At 38.8% G+C, this 12,996-nt stretch overlaps 7 protein-coding genes across 7 annotated transcripts; 4 read left to right on the top strand and 3 right to left on the bottom strand.

The window, feature by feature from the left end:
- Positions 1 to 129: 129 nt before the first annotated feature.
- On the bottom strand, positions 130 to 1,284 carry Cbr-nfyc-1 (the record flags this gene model as incomplete). Its single annotated transcript, XM_045243235.1, has 4 exons — positions 130 to 612; positions 674 to 1,054; positions 1,107 to 1,196; positions 1,261 to 1,284. The coding sequence occupies 4 exons, from the start codon at positions 1,282 to 1,284 to the stop codon at positions 130 to 132; spliced, it is 978 nt and encodes a 325-aa protein (XP_045093418.1).
- A 355-nt stretch (positions 1,285 to 1,639) lies between these two features.
- Cbr-rpt-4 lies at positions 1,640 to 2,930 on the top strand (the record flags this gene model as incomplete). Its single annotated transcript, XM_002632099.1, has 3 exons — positions 1,640 to 1,989; positions 2,039 to 2,766; positions 2,812 to 2,930. The coding sequence occupies 3 exons, from the start codon at positions 1,640 to 1,642 to the stop codon at positions 2,928 to 2,930; spliced, it is 1,197 nt and encodes a 398-aa protein (XP_002632145.1).
- Positions 2,931 to 3,168: 238 nt separating this feature from the next.
- Positions 3,169 to 3,790, top strand: CBG07005 (the record flags this gene model as incomplete). The annotated part of the gene is made up of 2 exons (XM_045243234.1): positions 3,169 to 3,321; positions 3,563 to 3,790. The coding sequence occupies 2 exons, from the start codon at positions 3,169 to 3,171 to the stop codon at positions 3,788 to 3,790; spliced, it is 381 nt and encodes a 126-aa protein (XP_045093417.1).
- A 569-nt stretch (positions 3,791 to 4,359) lies between these two features.
- On the top strand, positions 4,360 to 5,669 carry CBG07006 (the record flags this gene model as incomplete). Its single annotated transcript, XM_002632101.1, has 3 exons — positions 4,360 to 4,428; positions 5,135 to 5,314; positions 5,358 to 5,669. 3 exons carry the CDS (start codon positions 4,360 to 4,362, stop codon positions 5,667 to 5,669), a joined length of 561 nt encoding a protein of 186 aa, XP_002632147.1.
- Positions 5,670 to 6,657: 988 nt separating this feature from the next.
- On the top strand, positions 6,658 to 9,091 carry CBG07007 (the record flags this gene model as incomplete). The annotated part of the gene is made up of 5 exons (XM_002632102.1): positions 6,658 to 6,926; positions 7,470 to 7,671; positions 7,716 to 7,847; positions 7,893 to 8,822; positions 8,867 to 9,091. 5 exons carry the CDS (start codon positions 6,658 to 6,660, stop codon positions 9,089 to 9,091), a joined length of 1,758 nt encoding a protein of 585 aa, XP_002632148.1.
- A 160-nt stretch (positions 9,092 to 9,251) lies between these two features.
- On the bottom strand, positions 9,252 to 10,137 carry CBG07008 (the record flags this gene model as incomplete). Its single annotated transcript, XM_045243233.1, has 4 exons — positions 9,252 to 9,517; positions 9,564 to 9,711; positions 9,757 to 9,857; positions 9,903 to 10,137. The coding sequence occupies 4 exons, from the start codon at positions 10,135 to 10,137 to the stop codon at positions 9,252 to 9,254; spliced, it is 750 nt and encodes a 249-aa protein (XP_045093416.1).
- A 1,523-nt stretch (positions 10,138 to 11,660) lies between these two features.
- CBG07009 lies at positions 11,661 to 12,884 on the bottom strand (the record flags this gene model as incomplete). Its single annotated transcript, XM_002632104.1, has 5 exons — positions 11,661 to 11,823; positions 11,866 to 11,999; positions 12,044 to 12,187; positions 12,237 to 12,771; positions 12,817 to 12,884. 5 exons carry the CDS (start codon positions 12,882 to 12,884, stop codon positions 11,661 to 11,663), a joined length of 1,044 nt encoding a protein of 347 aa, XP_002632150.1.
- Positions 12,885 to 12,996: the final 112 nt, after the last annotated feature.

Genomic DNA, 12,996 nt, shown 5'->3' with positions numbered 1-12,996 from the left:
GATTCAATAACAGATAAATCGTTGTGTTGATATACACTTCGGATATGACTTTAAATCTGATAGATCAGTTGTTGATTTTATTAAAACTTTCAATACGTTTGGAGATCTAAACTGATGAGATGATCGTTTTTAAAGAGATTGTGCAGATGGAATATTAGAGATATAGGGACCTTGAGGAGAAGAAGTCGACGGTCCCGCTGAAGTAGTTTGGACGATCTGATATTCCACTCTCCCCCTGGAGGTTTCGTTTTGAACACATTGGAAGCTGTTAGATGTTCCTGTATGTGCCTTCGACGCTCCAGGAAATGATCTTTTTTGCGCAGGTTTGAAACCATTTTGAGAGTTCTGAAGGTTTTGAGCGGTTTGGTTCTGATTAAACGATGCCCGACGAGGCGGTGGATTTCTGGACAGCGGTTTGATTGCTGGTGCTTGGGGCAGGAAATCGAGTAGAAAATCGAATTGCTCATTTTTCTTTACTGCTGTTGCTACATCACTCTTCTGCAGAATCCTTCGTCGAGCTTCTGATACGTATTGCCACCCCATTGCAGTCATTTCTTCGATGAAAAACTCAGCTGCTTGAGCCATGAAAATCGGAGCATCTGATGCAATGTTCTGAAAACTAATCCAATTTTAATACATGACAGAATAAATTCATTAGAAAAAACCCACTAACCAGACAACGAACGTCTTCGTCGATTTTCATGATTTTCTTAACTCTCGCCATGGGAACAGACATATTTTTTGACTTGGTTGCCATTTCTTCTTCCGGGATATCCCACATTTTCCGTTTTCTTTCTCGCCAAAAATCTTCAGTCATCTCCCTCATCGTTGCATACCTCGAAGGAGGAATCGCATCGTTGGCATGGATCATTGCATGTGCACGTTGGAGGTTAGCAATATCTTTTGGCTCCATGGGCACGACAACGGCTTGATGTGTTCTTTGCGATGGGATTGAAGTTTTGAACTGAGGAGGGTTTGGAGATTTAAACTGTGGAGGGGTTGGTGTCTTGAACTGTGAAGGAGTAGGGGGTTTGAACTGCGGGGCGGCATCCTCCTGAAAACTTCAATTTTGTTTAATTTTTCGAGTTCTTGGGATTCGTTTTTACCGTAAATGACTGTTCAGTGTATACCTCTTCTTGTTGAGGCTGCTCTCCCTGTGCAAATTCGGCAGGCTCTCGATTAGTGTTGGTTTCTGTCTGTAAACAGATAAATTATGAATTTAAGAGTTTTAGAAATGAAATATATGAAAAAACAACCTACATCATCTCCAGAAAACTGTTCCATAGTGAAAATCCAAAAGCTGAACCTTCTAATTGAGCAATTAAATATTTATGCTGTCGGAAGATAAAATACATCGTGTGCACACACACTGCGACGCGCAAGTGCAGACTTTGAAACCGCGCTCCAAAGACACGATGACAAAAATTTGTATTTTTTGGCTTGAAAATCACCGCGATTTACAGGACTTCAGAAATTTATTCTTGTCGATTTCTAAAAAATCTCGCAACTTTAATTTAGGGTCTGTCTTGATATCCTTAATTTGATCTGAACATCCGGTTATTATAACTCTTCTGCGGGCATACCCCTTCTTAACCGCTTATATTCGAATGAAATCGAGTAACTTTGTTTTTTTCAGAAAATGGTCGAGCCAACAGGACCCGAGGTCGTTGTCGACGAGCGCACCAAGGCACTCAACAATTACAGAAGAAAACTTGCTGAGTGTCGCGACATTGAACAGAAGCTGAAGGATTTGAGAAAAAAGGAGAGTGAGATGACGAAACAGTTTGACAAATCTGAAAACGATATCAAATCTCTGCAATCCGTCGGACAAATCGTCGGAGAGGTGCTGAAGCAACTCAGTGAAGAAAAGTTCATCGTTAAGGCAACCAACGGGCCACGATATGTTGTCGGATGTCGTCGTAGCATCAACAAGGAAGAGTTGAAGCAAGGAACCAGAGTGTCGCTTGATATGACCACTCTCACTATCATGTTAGTTTGATCTAATTTTCGAGCATTCCCATCTCATACTTCTTTTCAGGCGACAGTTGCCACGTGAAGTTGATCCACTAGTTTACAAAATGTCCCACGAAGACCCAGGAAACATCAGCTACTCAGATGTTGGTGGTCTTGCCGAGCAAATCCGTGAGCTTCGCGAAGTTGTCGAGCTTCCGCTCATCAATCCAGAACTTTTCCGCCGTGTTGGTATCACACCACCAAAGGGATGTCTTCTCTTCGGACCACCAGGAACCGGAAAAACTCTTCTCGCTCGCGCAGTAGCCTCTCAGCTTGATTGCAACTTCCTAAAGGTCGTATCTTCCGCCATCGTTGACAAATACATCGGAGAATCTGCGAGAATGATCAGAGAAATGTTCAACTACGCTCGTGACCATCAACCATGTATTGTGTTCATGGATGAAATTGATGCGATCGGAGGAAGACGTTTTTCAGAAGGAACATCTGCAGATCGTGAAATTCAGAGAACTCTCATGGAGCTTCTCAACCAACTTGATGGTTTCGACTCTCTTGGAAAAGTTAAAGTTATTATGGCCACGAATCGACCTGATACTCTCGACCCCGCTCTTCTCCGTCCTGGAAGACTCGACAGAAAAATTGAAATCGGATTGCCAAACGAACAGTCTCGCTTGGAAATTCTCAAAATTCATTCTAACAAAATTACAAAACACGGAGAGATTGACTTCGAGGCTGTCGTTAAATTGTCAGATGGATTCTCAGCAGCTGATTTGAGAAACGTGTGCACTGAAGCTGGTATGATATAGAGGAGTATTTAACATTCTAGTTTCTTTTTTTCAGGAATGTTCGCCATCCGCGCTGAACGAGAATTCGTTATCGATGAAGACTTCATGAAGGCAGTCCGTAAAGTAGGAGATGCGAAGAGACTTGAGACGAAGCTCGATTACAAACCAGTCTAAATTATTACCGGATTTTTATTGAACTTTCCTTCACCACTCGACCCCACTTTTATCCCCTATTTTCTTTTTCCCCTCTCCGTTTCTCTGTAAAAATGTCAGCCCGATTTATAAATTATTTCGCCCCTTATTTGTATTTCCTCATCGCCAAAAAGATAGTTTCAGTATCTCTCCCAGATATCATTTAAAATTTCAAGGATAAGAAAATTAACGCCTCAAAAGCATGCAGGGCTCTTCCCCAATGGCTAGCACCAGTGTCAAGTCGGCAGTCGCCCGAATTGCTGGTGTGAGCTACGCGAATCTCGAAGAGTTGAAGCGTGTGGTCATTCCAAAAGAAGAACAAGAAGTCGTGAGAAAAGAAATTCAACGTTTGCAAGACGAAAAGGTTCGGATAGTTTTTTTTTTGAGCTGAAAATCCAATTTGGTGTTGAAAATGTCAGCCATGACTGGGTCGTCGCTTTCTCTGACTCGGTTTTCTTCTTCCTAATTAAATTAAGCATATGGGTTGCCTATTTGCGTCATTCAGTTTTTTGAGATTTTCAGTTAGAAAAGAGTCATAGAGAACATAGAGGATTGTGCATTAGACTGTGCTGCATAAGACTTAAAGTAGTCCTCACAAAATCCAGAATTTCCAGAACACACCATCGGCATCGTCTCCTCCAGTTCCTCCACAAGCTTCTACCACACCGTCCACTACTGCGCCGTCTACAGTACCTTCTTCTTCATCCAGTGCTCCAGCTGATTCCCGACTAGTACAATTCGAAGCCGGAGTTCCATTAAAATGCGTGCGTATCCCAAAACGAGAGCAACGGAAGGCACAAATGGCCATTGACGAAATGAACACTCTAAATAACTTGTCTTAAGTTATGTTACATAACCTTCCCTATCTAATCTTTCTTGTGTTATCTCTGACTTGCGAAATGTATTTTGATGATCTCAAAAAAAGTGGAAGTATATAAATCGATTATGTTTACTTTTTTGTTCGTTCACAAAGACGATTGAAAAATAGGTGGAAAGAGAAGAAGTGAAAATTGTTTGTGTGAGAGAAGAAAGCGAGGACAATGGGAAGGTTCCACTAACTTCTCAACTTTACTAACACTTCAATTGAAACTTCCCATTCTTCAACTTCACTAGCTTTTGTAGTTTGTAGTCTTAGATTCTCTTGCGGGTGTTCCGGAAGGAACCGAATTTGCATTTCCTTATGACCCTCACCTTCTTCCTTATGAATTCCTTATATGACGAGACACGTCACCGTTTACAACTGGTGACCTCAAAAATACCCTCAAAAGAAACAATCGGATCAGTACTGGCAAATTGCCAAGATTATCCTTTTCTTCTCTTTTTTTTTCGCTTCTGCTTACTTGTTTTGGACTCCACCCATTTTTTATTCAGAAGAGGGAGAAGCTTGAGGAAAGAGGAACAAACTGAAAAGATGCTCGTTGAATTGTTTTGTTTGGTTTCAATTGTCTACAGTTTGCCAGTTGCCAATAAAGATTTGCAGGTAAGATTTTGATAATTTGAACATGAACAAAAGAACTTATAGGAAAACTGTGAGAATTTTCAGACAGAAAAAAATTTCACATAAAAAGTTTGGTTTTCGGTATCTGATAGCATACAGTAAACATTATACAATTCTAGGCAACCCGATACTTGCACTTTGAGATCAATTATCTCGGTTACCATAAAAGATGACAGAAATATTTTAACTGAGAAAATGTTTATCTTATTTAATATCGTCAATATGTTACTGTTCGACACATTTTCGATATCTCTTACAAAAATTGCGATAATTGTGTTCAAATTGCAGGTATAGGTTCGGTATCTAGTATTTGTGGGATTACTTTAGAATTTGATGAAGGTATGAAACAAAAACAAATGTTCATTCTCTAGTTGACAATTTTTCAGTGGAATCGCTTTTTATGCTAGAAGCGCTGCAATTCGGTTTCTCGGGGTTGTGTTAGTATAGGAAGTTATGAGTTTCCATATAGCATGTCTCAATATGATGAATATCTGATTTGCTTCGGTTTCTTCAAAAATGTTTCAGACAAATTGAGCAAGTTATAAAACATTTATCAGTTATTCAAAACCACATATTTTGAATGACTCATATAAAATTCAACAAAAAATAAAACCTCCCATTGAATACACCATCAAAAATCGGTGATGTTTCAGCCTATTCGTGTTTAACAAAAGTCATACACTTCCAGACTGTTAAACCTGACTACAAAGTGATCAAGTACACCTACTCACGTGACAACGACACTGATGTTATGGATCAGGAACCACCAAACCTTCAATTGATACCCCTGGACTTTCTTTGTGAATTCTGTCAAGTGGTAATTCTCAAATTGAAGGAACGGCAAGCGACAGAAGACGATTTTGAGGAGGTTAGAAACTTATTCATCTTTTAATGATCATTTTTCGTTTTAGAAAATCCGAGCAGAGTGCCGGAACTCTACAGACGATTCTAGTAGTTTGTGCGATGTTATCAATCGAGTAAACCTAGATCGTTTGAAGAAAGATGATCCAAAAGATATATGTCAAAGTCAGGGAATGTGTACTGGGGCAGTGTCTGCTTTGAGTGGATCAGTGGTGTCTGGAAAAGAGCCAGGACCACCGGGAACGGCACCAAATCAAAAGTTGGGAGTACCAGCAGACGATGAAATTGAAAAACATTTAAGCATCGATGAAACCAATGTGAATGCTACATTAAATGTGGAAGATATTGCTCCATATAGTTGAAAGAACATTGAACATATTCAACCATCCTCCTCATGATCATTCTAATACGATTATTGTATAATTTTCACATAAATTTGGGCATTCCCTCAAAACGCTTTTTTGTCATGTTTTTTGCCATTTTTTCCCTCCCTATTGTTCGGTTTTTTTGTTAGGAAAACAAAAATAACAAATAAGAGGAGGAGCGAAACATATTCTTCACAAAAGTTTCAGATTAAAAACATACAATATCTGCACAACTTTTCCATCAATGTTTTTCTTCCTCAAAACTTTACAAAAATGATTCATTCCCGTTTCCTGTCATGGGTCAGGTAACACCAATTATAAGTCTGCCAAAACTAGATAACCGATAGAACGAGACCGGGATGCCAATATCGTGTTTGTTTCCCCATAGTATATTCGGAAATTTTTTATCTGTTTTTGAGTTTTTTTTCCCGCCAACAATAGGGTGGGGCAAAATATATGTAGTTGATTATAGTCAGCTGGTGTTTAGTATGTGGAAAACAAACAATTGGTTTCCCGAATGATTTCGAGATTCGTCGAATTTGTTTGGGTTCAGGTTTGGGAAAAAGAAACTTTCGCATAACTCTGATTTTGTATTTCATTGATGCTCAAATGTCATACGTACTGTTCTAGTTAACACTATAATAGAAGGCCACCCAGAACCGTTCACTTTGAACCCATATATCTCGGTTGCTGTAAAGAATTTAGAAAGGACATATTTTAACATTCTTTTCAATGACCCTACTTTTTGATACATATAATACAAAATGTTTCCTGAAATTTCAATTTTCCATTATACCACATTCTCCGATTCCCAAATTTTTGTGAACTTGAAACTGGTTAACAAGGAAGTTTTTTCTTTACTATAATCAAAACAAAACGACCTGAAAATGAAACCCTCCAATTACCATGTCAAATTTTAAGTGCACTTCTCTTTTTTTTCAATTGCTCAAAGTCCCAACCTTACAACTTTCTCTCTTTTCAGAACATGACATCGAGTCTCTCCAAACTATCAAACGTACTATTTCGAAAAAAGACGTTTGAGGGTGGATCCCATCTAAACTCGCAAATGAAAAGATGTCTTACAATTCTCGATGTAATGTTCATTGCAATCGGTCATATGATTGGTGCAGGAATATATGTGCTCACTGGTTCCGTGGTTCGAAATCAAGCTGGTCCTGCGATTATTCTATCTTTTATTTTTTCGGGCTTTGCTGCTCTTTTGTCAGCGTTCAGTTATGCAGAGTTTGGAGCGAGGTGAGTAGTCTTCCTACTGTCTGTTTGAAGTTGAATATCTCGCTTCTCAAAAAATATATACTGTAAAACCTGTAAATGAATGCCCCGAGTTTTTTGAGCCAATTTTTATGGTTTCTATCAAAGATACAAAAATGTTATACAGTATGGAATATAAAAAAGCTGCAAACGTTTTCTAACCAATTCTTTAGCTATGGTTTCACGAAAAGTAATTTACAATGTTTAAAGGTGGGGGGACAGGAGATTTTTCGTAGTTTTTTTGTAGCTAGAGTATGCATTCTACCGTCAAGGTGTACAACGCTTAATGTCACTCTGCGTACAGCTGTCGTCCTCGCCTTTATGTATGCAATCGGGCGTGCGCTTTCTCTTTGCCCGTGTGGCTCAGTCGGTAGCGGCGCCGCACCCTCAATCATCGCCCTCACAAGTTCAACTCCTCGAGGGGCATCTTTGAACGGAATTTCGAGAACATTATTTTTTTCATTTCCCCCCACCTTTAAGCGTATTAATTGGTAGGCAGGTAATTAAAGTTAATCTTCCAATTTTCAGATTCCCACGTGCCGGCAGTGCATACACTTATAGCTATGTAGGAATGGGTGAGATCTGGGCATTTGTTGTTGGTTGGACTGTCCCACTGGAGTATATGATTGGAAATGCAGCTGTTGCTAGATCCTGGTCAGGCTATTTTGACAGTCTCGTATATAAAAGTGTCTCAAATTGGACTTTGGAGCATGTTGGTCATTTAAGTGATGTAAGTAATCGTCTATGGACATGAAACCATTAATTGAGTTTCAGGGAGAAGGATTCTTTGCCAAGTACCCAGATTTCTTGGCATTCGTTTTATTGTTCTTAGTAGCTGTTGCTGTTGCGATGGGATCAAAGTTTTCCGCAAATGTCAATACTAGTTTTGTGGTTTTAAATCTGGCGGTACGCGACTTCTACAAATGACAAGTTATATGAACAAATTTTCAGGTTCTCGCATTTGTAATTGTCTGTGGGTTTACATATGCCGACTTCTCTCTCTGGTCAGGAAATTATCCAGATGGAACATCAAAGTTTTTCCCATATGGAATACAAGGAGCAGTTTCTGGTGCTTCCACCTGTTTCTTCGCTTATATTGGCTTCGAAGCATTAGCAACTGCTGGAGAGGAAGCTAAAAACCCGCACAGGACAATCCCACTGGCCACATTCAGTTCATTGGCAATTATCAGTGTACTCTATGTACTCATGGGAGCTTCATTGACCTTGATGGTACCATACGATCAAATTGACCCAGATGCAGCGTTTGCAGCAGCATTTGAAATGAAAGGAGCAACAGTTGCAAAAGTTATTATGAGTGTTGGTGCATTGGCTGGAATGCTTAATAATCTTGTCACCGGAGCATTTGCACTTCCCAGAGCCGTTTACGCTATGGCTGATGATGGTTTGATTTTTGGATGGTTTGGAGTGATTAATTCAAGAACGAAAACTCCGTTAAATGCTACAATTGCTTTCACTATCCTAAACGCCATTCTGGCTCTTGTCTTCGATCTTGAGGCACTTGTAGATTTCATGTCTATTGGAACTCTTCTGGCCTATTCCATGGTATCGGTGTGCGTTGTAATTCTCAGACATGAACCTCAATTGATTGATGGGAGTGAAACAGAGTATGATGATGGTGGCAATCTAAAATCTTGGGTTCCATTCCGTGGATTCTGGCATAAATTCTCGGAAGGCATCTCAATCAGGTGCGCAGTTGGCACGCTGATTTTCGGATATGTCTGCTTGGCTATTCCATTCAAAACTGGAATTTTTAGTAATCCAGGAGGCATCATTTTATTAATCATTGGAGCGGTGTGCTCCTTAACAGCTTTCATTTTGATTCTGGGTCACGAGCAGAACAAATCCACAACTACATACAAAGTAAGTTAAAACCAGAAGAACAAACTATACATTTATATTTCCAGGTTCCATTTGTTCCTTTCCTTCCATGTCTTGGACTACTTATCAACGTTTTCATGATGGTGTATCTAAATCTCATGACATGGATTCGTTTGTTCGTTTGGCTCGTCATCGGAATTGTTATTTATGTTTGTTATGGAATTCGGCATAGCAAAGAAGCCAAAAAATTGAATAGGGTTGCCTCGAGCCATATGTCGGTGCTGAAGAATGGAGATAGCAAAGTTCACTAAATTTCGATTTCGTCAGTTAATTTGCATTTTGTATATATCCTTTCCCATACAAAACAGTTTTAAAAGAATGAAGCTTTATTTTCAGAAAAATTGAGATGATATGATCATGACAGTGATTTCAGTACCAGTAATAAGATTGTACACATTCGAATCGGTTGGCTTAGATTTTCTTAATTGGAACAGCTGGTTGAACAGATCCTGGAGCAACTGGATGAAGACCTGGAGCATTGTGTTGTGGAGCTACTCCAGCTGGGGCCTTATTCAGTGTTGGGGATGCTTGAGCGAGAACGGCGGCGATGGCAGCAGCATCAGCATCTTGTGGAACTTCAGTGTGCATTTGGTTGTGATGGCTGTTAGCCTTGGATGGTCCTCCACCGACTGGATCAGTTTGATCGAATGGGAATTCAGCGTCGAACTTCATATACTCTGGAAGTTTCAGCTTGAACGAGAATGTTTTCCGATTTAGCATTACCTGTCAAATCCAAGCCTCCAGACTTATCCACATCGAACTTGAAGAAGAGTTTTGGGAAGTTTTCTCTTGGCTTCACCAGGAATCTTTCTGCTAGCACTCGTTCAAGTTCATCGCGGCTCAAAGCCATGTTGAAGTCTTCGTCAAAGTCCTGTAATATATTCCGTAATTTAGAACCATTGAATCTTTTGGTAACCTCGAAAACTTTGGCGAAGTATGCGGTTCTTGATTTCTCACTCTTGCTAGATGCCTCGTGGAAGTGCTCTTCATATTCGGCCAAGCTCACTTTGCCATCGTCTGAAACTTAGACTTTGCTAGAAACTCCAACTTTTAAAGCATTACGATTCTTATCGAGAGTGTCGAACTCTTCTTTCTTGGCATCAACATAAGCCAACTCCATATGAAGGAATTCGTCGAAAGTGACAACTTTGTCCTTGTTCTGATCGACACGAAGGAATCGTTGTTCATGATTCTCTTGTTTAGTATGGAATACATTGAAGTCTTCCTCCAACGGCAAAGGTACTGGAGCCGAAAGAGCTAGACTAACTAATAGAAGGCAGAGGATAGGATTAGCCATGAGAAGGAATAGAAGAGAAGGATATCTGACTTTGAGAAGAAGCCTCAGTCCTTTTAAAGGGAACATGCCCCCAAGTTGTAGTAGGCGGAGAGACATGGGGAACGAGTGTATTGACCTGTGTCCTGCGTGTCTTCTCAAACAACTGGTTTTCAGTAGAGAAACGGTGTGTAATGACATGATACTTTTCTCCAGTTTTTGTACTTGTTTTTGAAACAACACTATTTCAAAGGGTAATTATTTTTTTCATTTACACTGAATTGTTTTTTTACGATTTATGTTTTTATTTGGTTGTTTTTGGTTCTGCAGATGGAACTGCAAGATATTTGTGGCTCATTTACTCTGTGTTTCTGACCTGGTCTTGAGTAAGTTTTTTTTTTAATATAACAAGTAGTGATTTTCAAAAGTTTTAATTTTGGGAAAAATATTCAGAAAGTGTTAATATTTCTGTTATATTTGTTGAAAAAACACGTTGCTTCCAAAAACTTAACGGTCCATCTTTTGGGAGATTCAAAAGATTCACGTGGCTCACAAAAATTTTTGAAATTTCAGTACTTTGATGTGAAAATTAAAACTTTTGAAATTCACTACTTGTTATATGGTGAATTTTGCTAGCCACTGTTTCATAGGTGCCGTTACCAGTTCTTTTTGGATGGCTGTAATAGTGGAAAGTTAGATGGAAGGGTAGACGCTTCCAAGTGGCTTATGTGCTCAGAATGAAGAATATGAAGAATATGAAGATCGAGATATGATGACCATAATCTGTAAAAATTTAACAAGCCTGACAAGTTTTCGACTCTTTTGTATTCAAAAAAAGTACACCACTATCAAAAAATGTACAAAGACCGTACTTCCTCTAATAGAAACCCACCCAAACCATCAAGTTTGAGCACAATTATCTCGATTCTTGTGAAAAAAATCAGAAAGATGCCGACTGATAAAATGTTGGTGATATTACGAAAAATAATTTATAAGCTGACAACTTTTTCATATCTTTCACAGGAGCCGAGAAAAATTGGTTCAAATTATTTTTTCTATTGGCGGAAGTATAGTAATTAAAAAGAGATGTCAACTACTCATAGTAGCAATTTAGATCGATTTTGCATTCTCTGAGAAAACCTAAAGATTTTTTTTTTGAAACGAAAATGTAATTTGCTTTTTGAGAACGAATTAGCTCATTTTAATGAAAAATGACGAATATTTGCTATTTGGTGGCTATCATAGATTCAAGTACGAATTGGCTACAAATCTCCAGGATGACATTCTAGCTATAGTTACATTTTTTCTCAATCTGATAAGAACCGATGTTATGTAATTAGCAAATCAAAAGAGACGAAGTCGGTAATGAACGAATCCCTCTCTATCTTGAGGGCGTTAATCATTTCTCACGACACTTTCACTAAAGAAAGCATCCCTAGTGTAATAAGTGATGTGGTGTTTGATCGAAAAGAAGATTCCAAACATTCCTTCTGAATATTAAATGAGATTCATTTGGTGGCTTATTTTATGGGAAGAATCAAAGGAAATTATTGAGGCAATGGTTTAGGAACAGTGGATCCACGGGACATGATTTCCATCTTGAATGTCCATATAAATGGAGGCCATTTCATTGTCGCTTTTCCACCATACACAACAATCTCCAACTCTTCATTAATGGGGATTGTGACAGAATGAGCGAAGTAACTAGTTCTGTAAGAAAATACATTTTTTGTATAAAAATTTTTTAATTACCCAAGACTTATAACTTTGGAAGGGATGGCCCCCAGATGTTGCTTCAAATGATCGTGAACTTCAATAACATAGCTGTAGTGCTCAATAACCAATAAAAATGTTTGCCCGATCGGTTTCGAAGTTTCCTTCCAATGCTGAAAATGAAATTTTACGAATTTTCTAACTGGGAAAAACCTACAGCAGCCAACTCTCGAATTTTCTCGATAGGAAAATTCAGATAAGTGATTGAAATGTGTTTGTGCGGCAGAGTCAGGAAAAGATCATCGATTGGATCTGGGTCATAGTACGGGAAATAGAGAACGATTCTCTGGCTATTTAAAATCTGGGAAAAAATTGGGTAGAACCGACACTTTGTTTAAAAAAGAACTTACCATTGGTTCATTGAAGAATTGAACGAACACATTGCGAAATGTGAATCCAACTTGTCTTAATGGAATGCTTTGATCGAAATAGGGAAGAAATTTACGGAAAGTTTCCCAGTCGGAATTTCTGGCATTCAACTTATTTACTCGAATTCTAAATTTCTCCGGATCTCTTCCTTCCCAACAAGTCGGGAAACTAAAAATCGAAAATTGATCAATAACCGTTCCATTCTCCAAATAACCATCCACCAATTTCTTGAATGAATCGTCAGGACCTCCATCAACGTCATGCTTGAATCTGTATCCACCTGAATTGAATCGAACAGAAGATTTTCCGAGAATATCAATATAGGTGACAATGTTCCCAATATTGCCGTCTTCTGGATCAACTTGACGCTCATGAACTTCTTCATGAGCCGCCATAATATTCCATTCTCTTCCTTCAACATCTAAATAATGGTTGCCGAGGGTGACCGATTTTAAGTTATATGGAATGAACTCATTGGTTTTTCGCAGATCTGGTATTTTCATGTGGATTTTTTCTCTGAAAAGCAAAAATTCAAAAATTGCAAAAAAAATATATCCTAACCTTGTTATCAGATTCAGATGGCGAAGAACATGTTTTACAGGGTCATATGACAACGGCTCCAACTCCATATTTTAAGAAACAAATGTCAGTAATTCTGACTCCGAATAAATCAATAGCTGCGTACAATTTGCAAACGACACTCCGCAATTCCGCTTGAGAAGGCCCTTGCGTATTTCGCAA

The sequence above is a fragment of the Caenorhabditis briggsae genome, assembly GCF_000004555.2.
Source record: "Caenorhabditis briggsae complete genome, chrII, whole genome shotgun sequence".
Taxonomy (NCBI): domain Eukaryota; kingdom Metazoa; phylum Nematoda; class Chromadorea; order Rhabditida; family Rhabditidae; genus Caenorhabditis; species Caenorhabditis briggsae.
The sequence above is the reverse complement of the archived record's forward strand: the minus strand, read 5'-3'. Positions and strand labels throughout refer to the sequence as shown.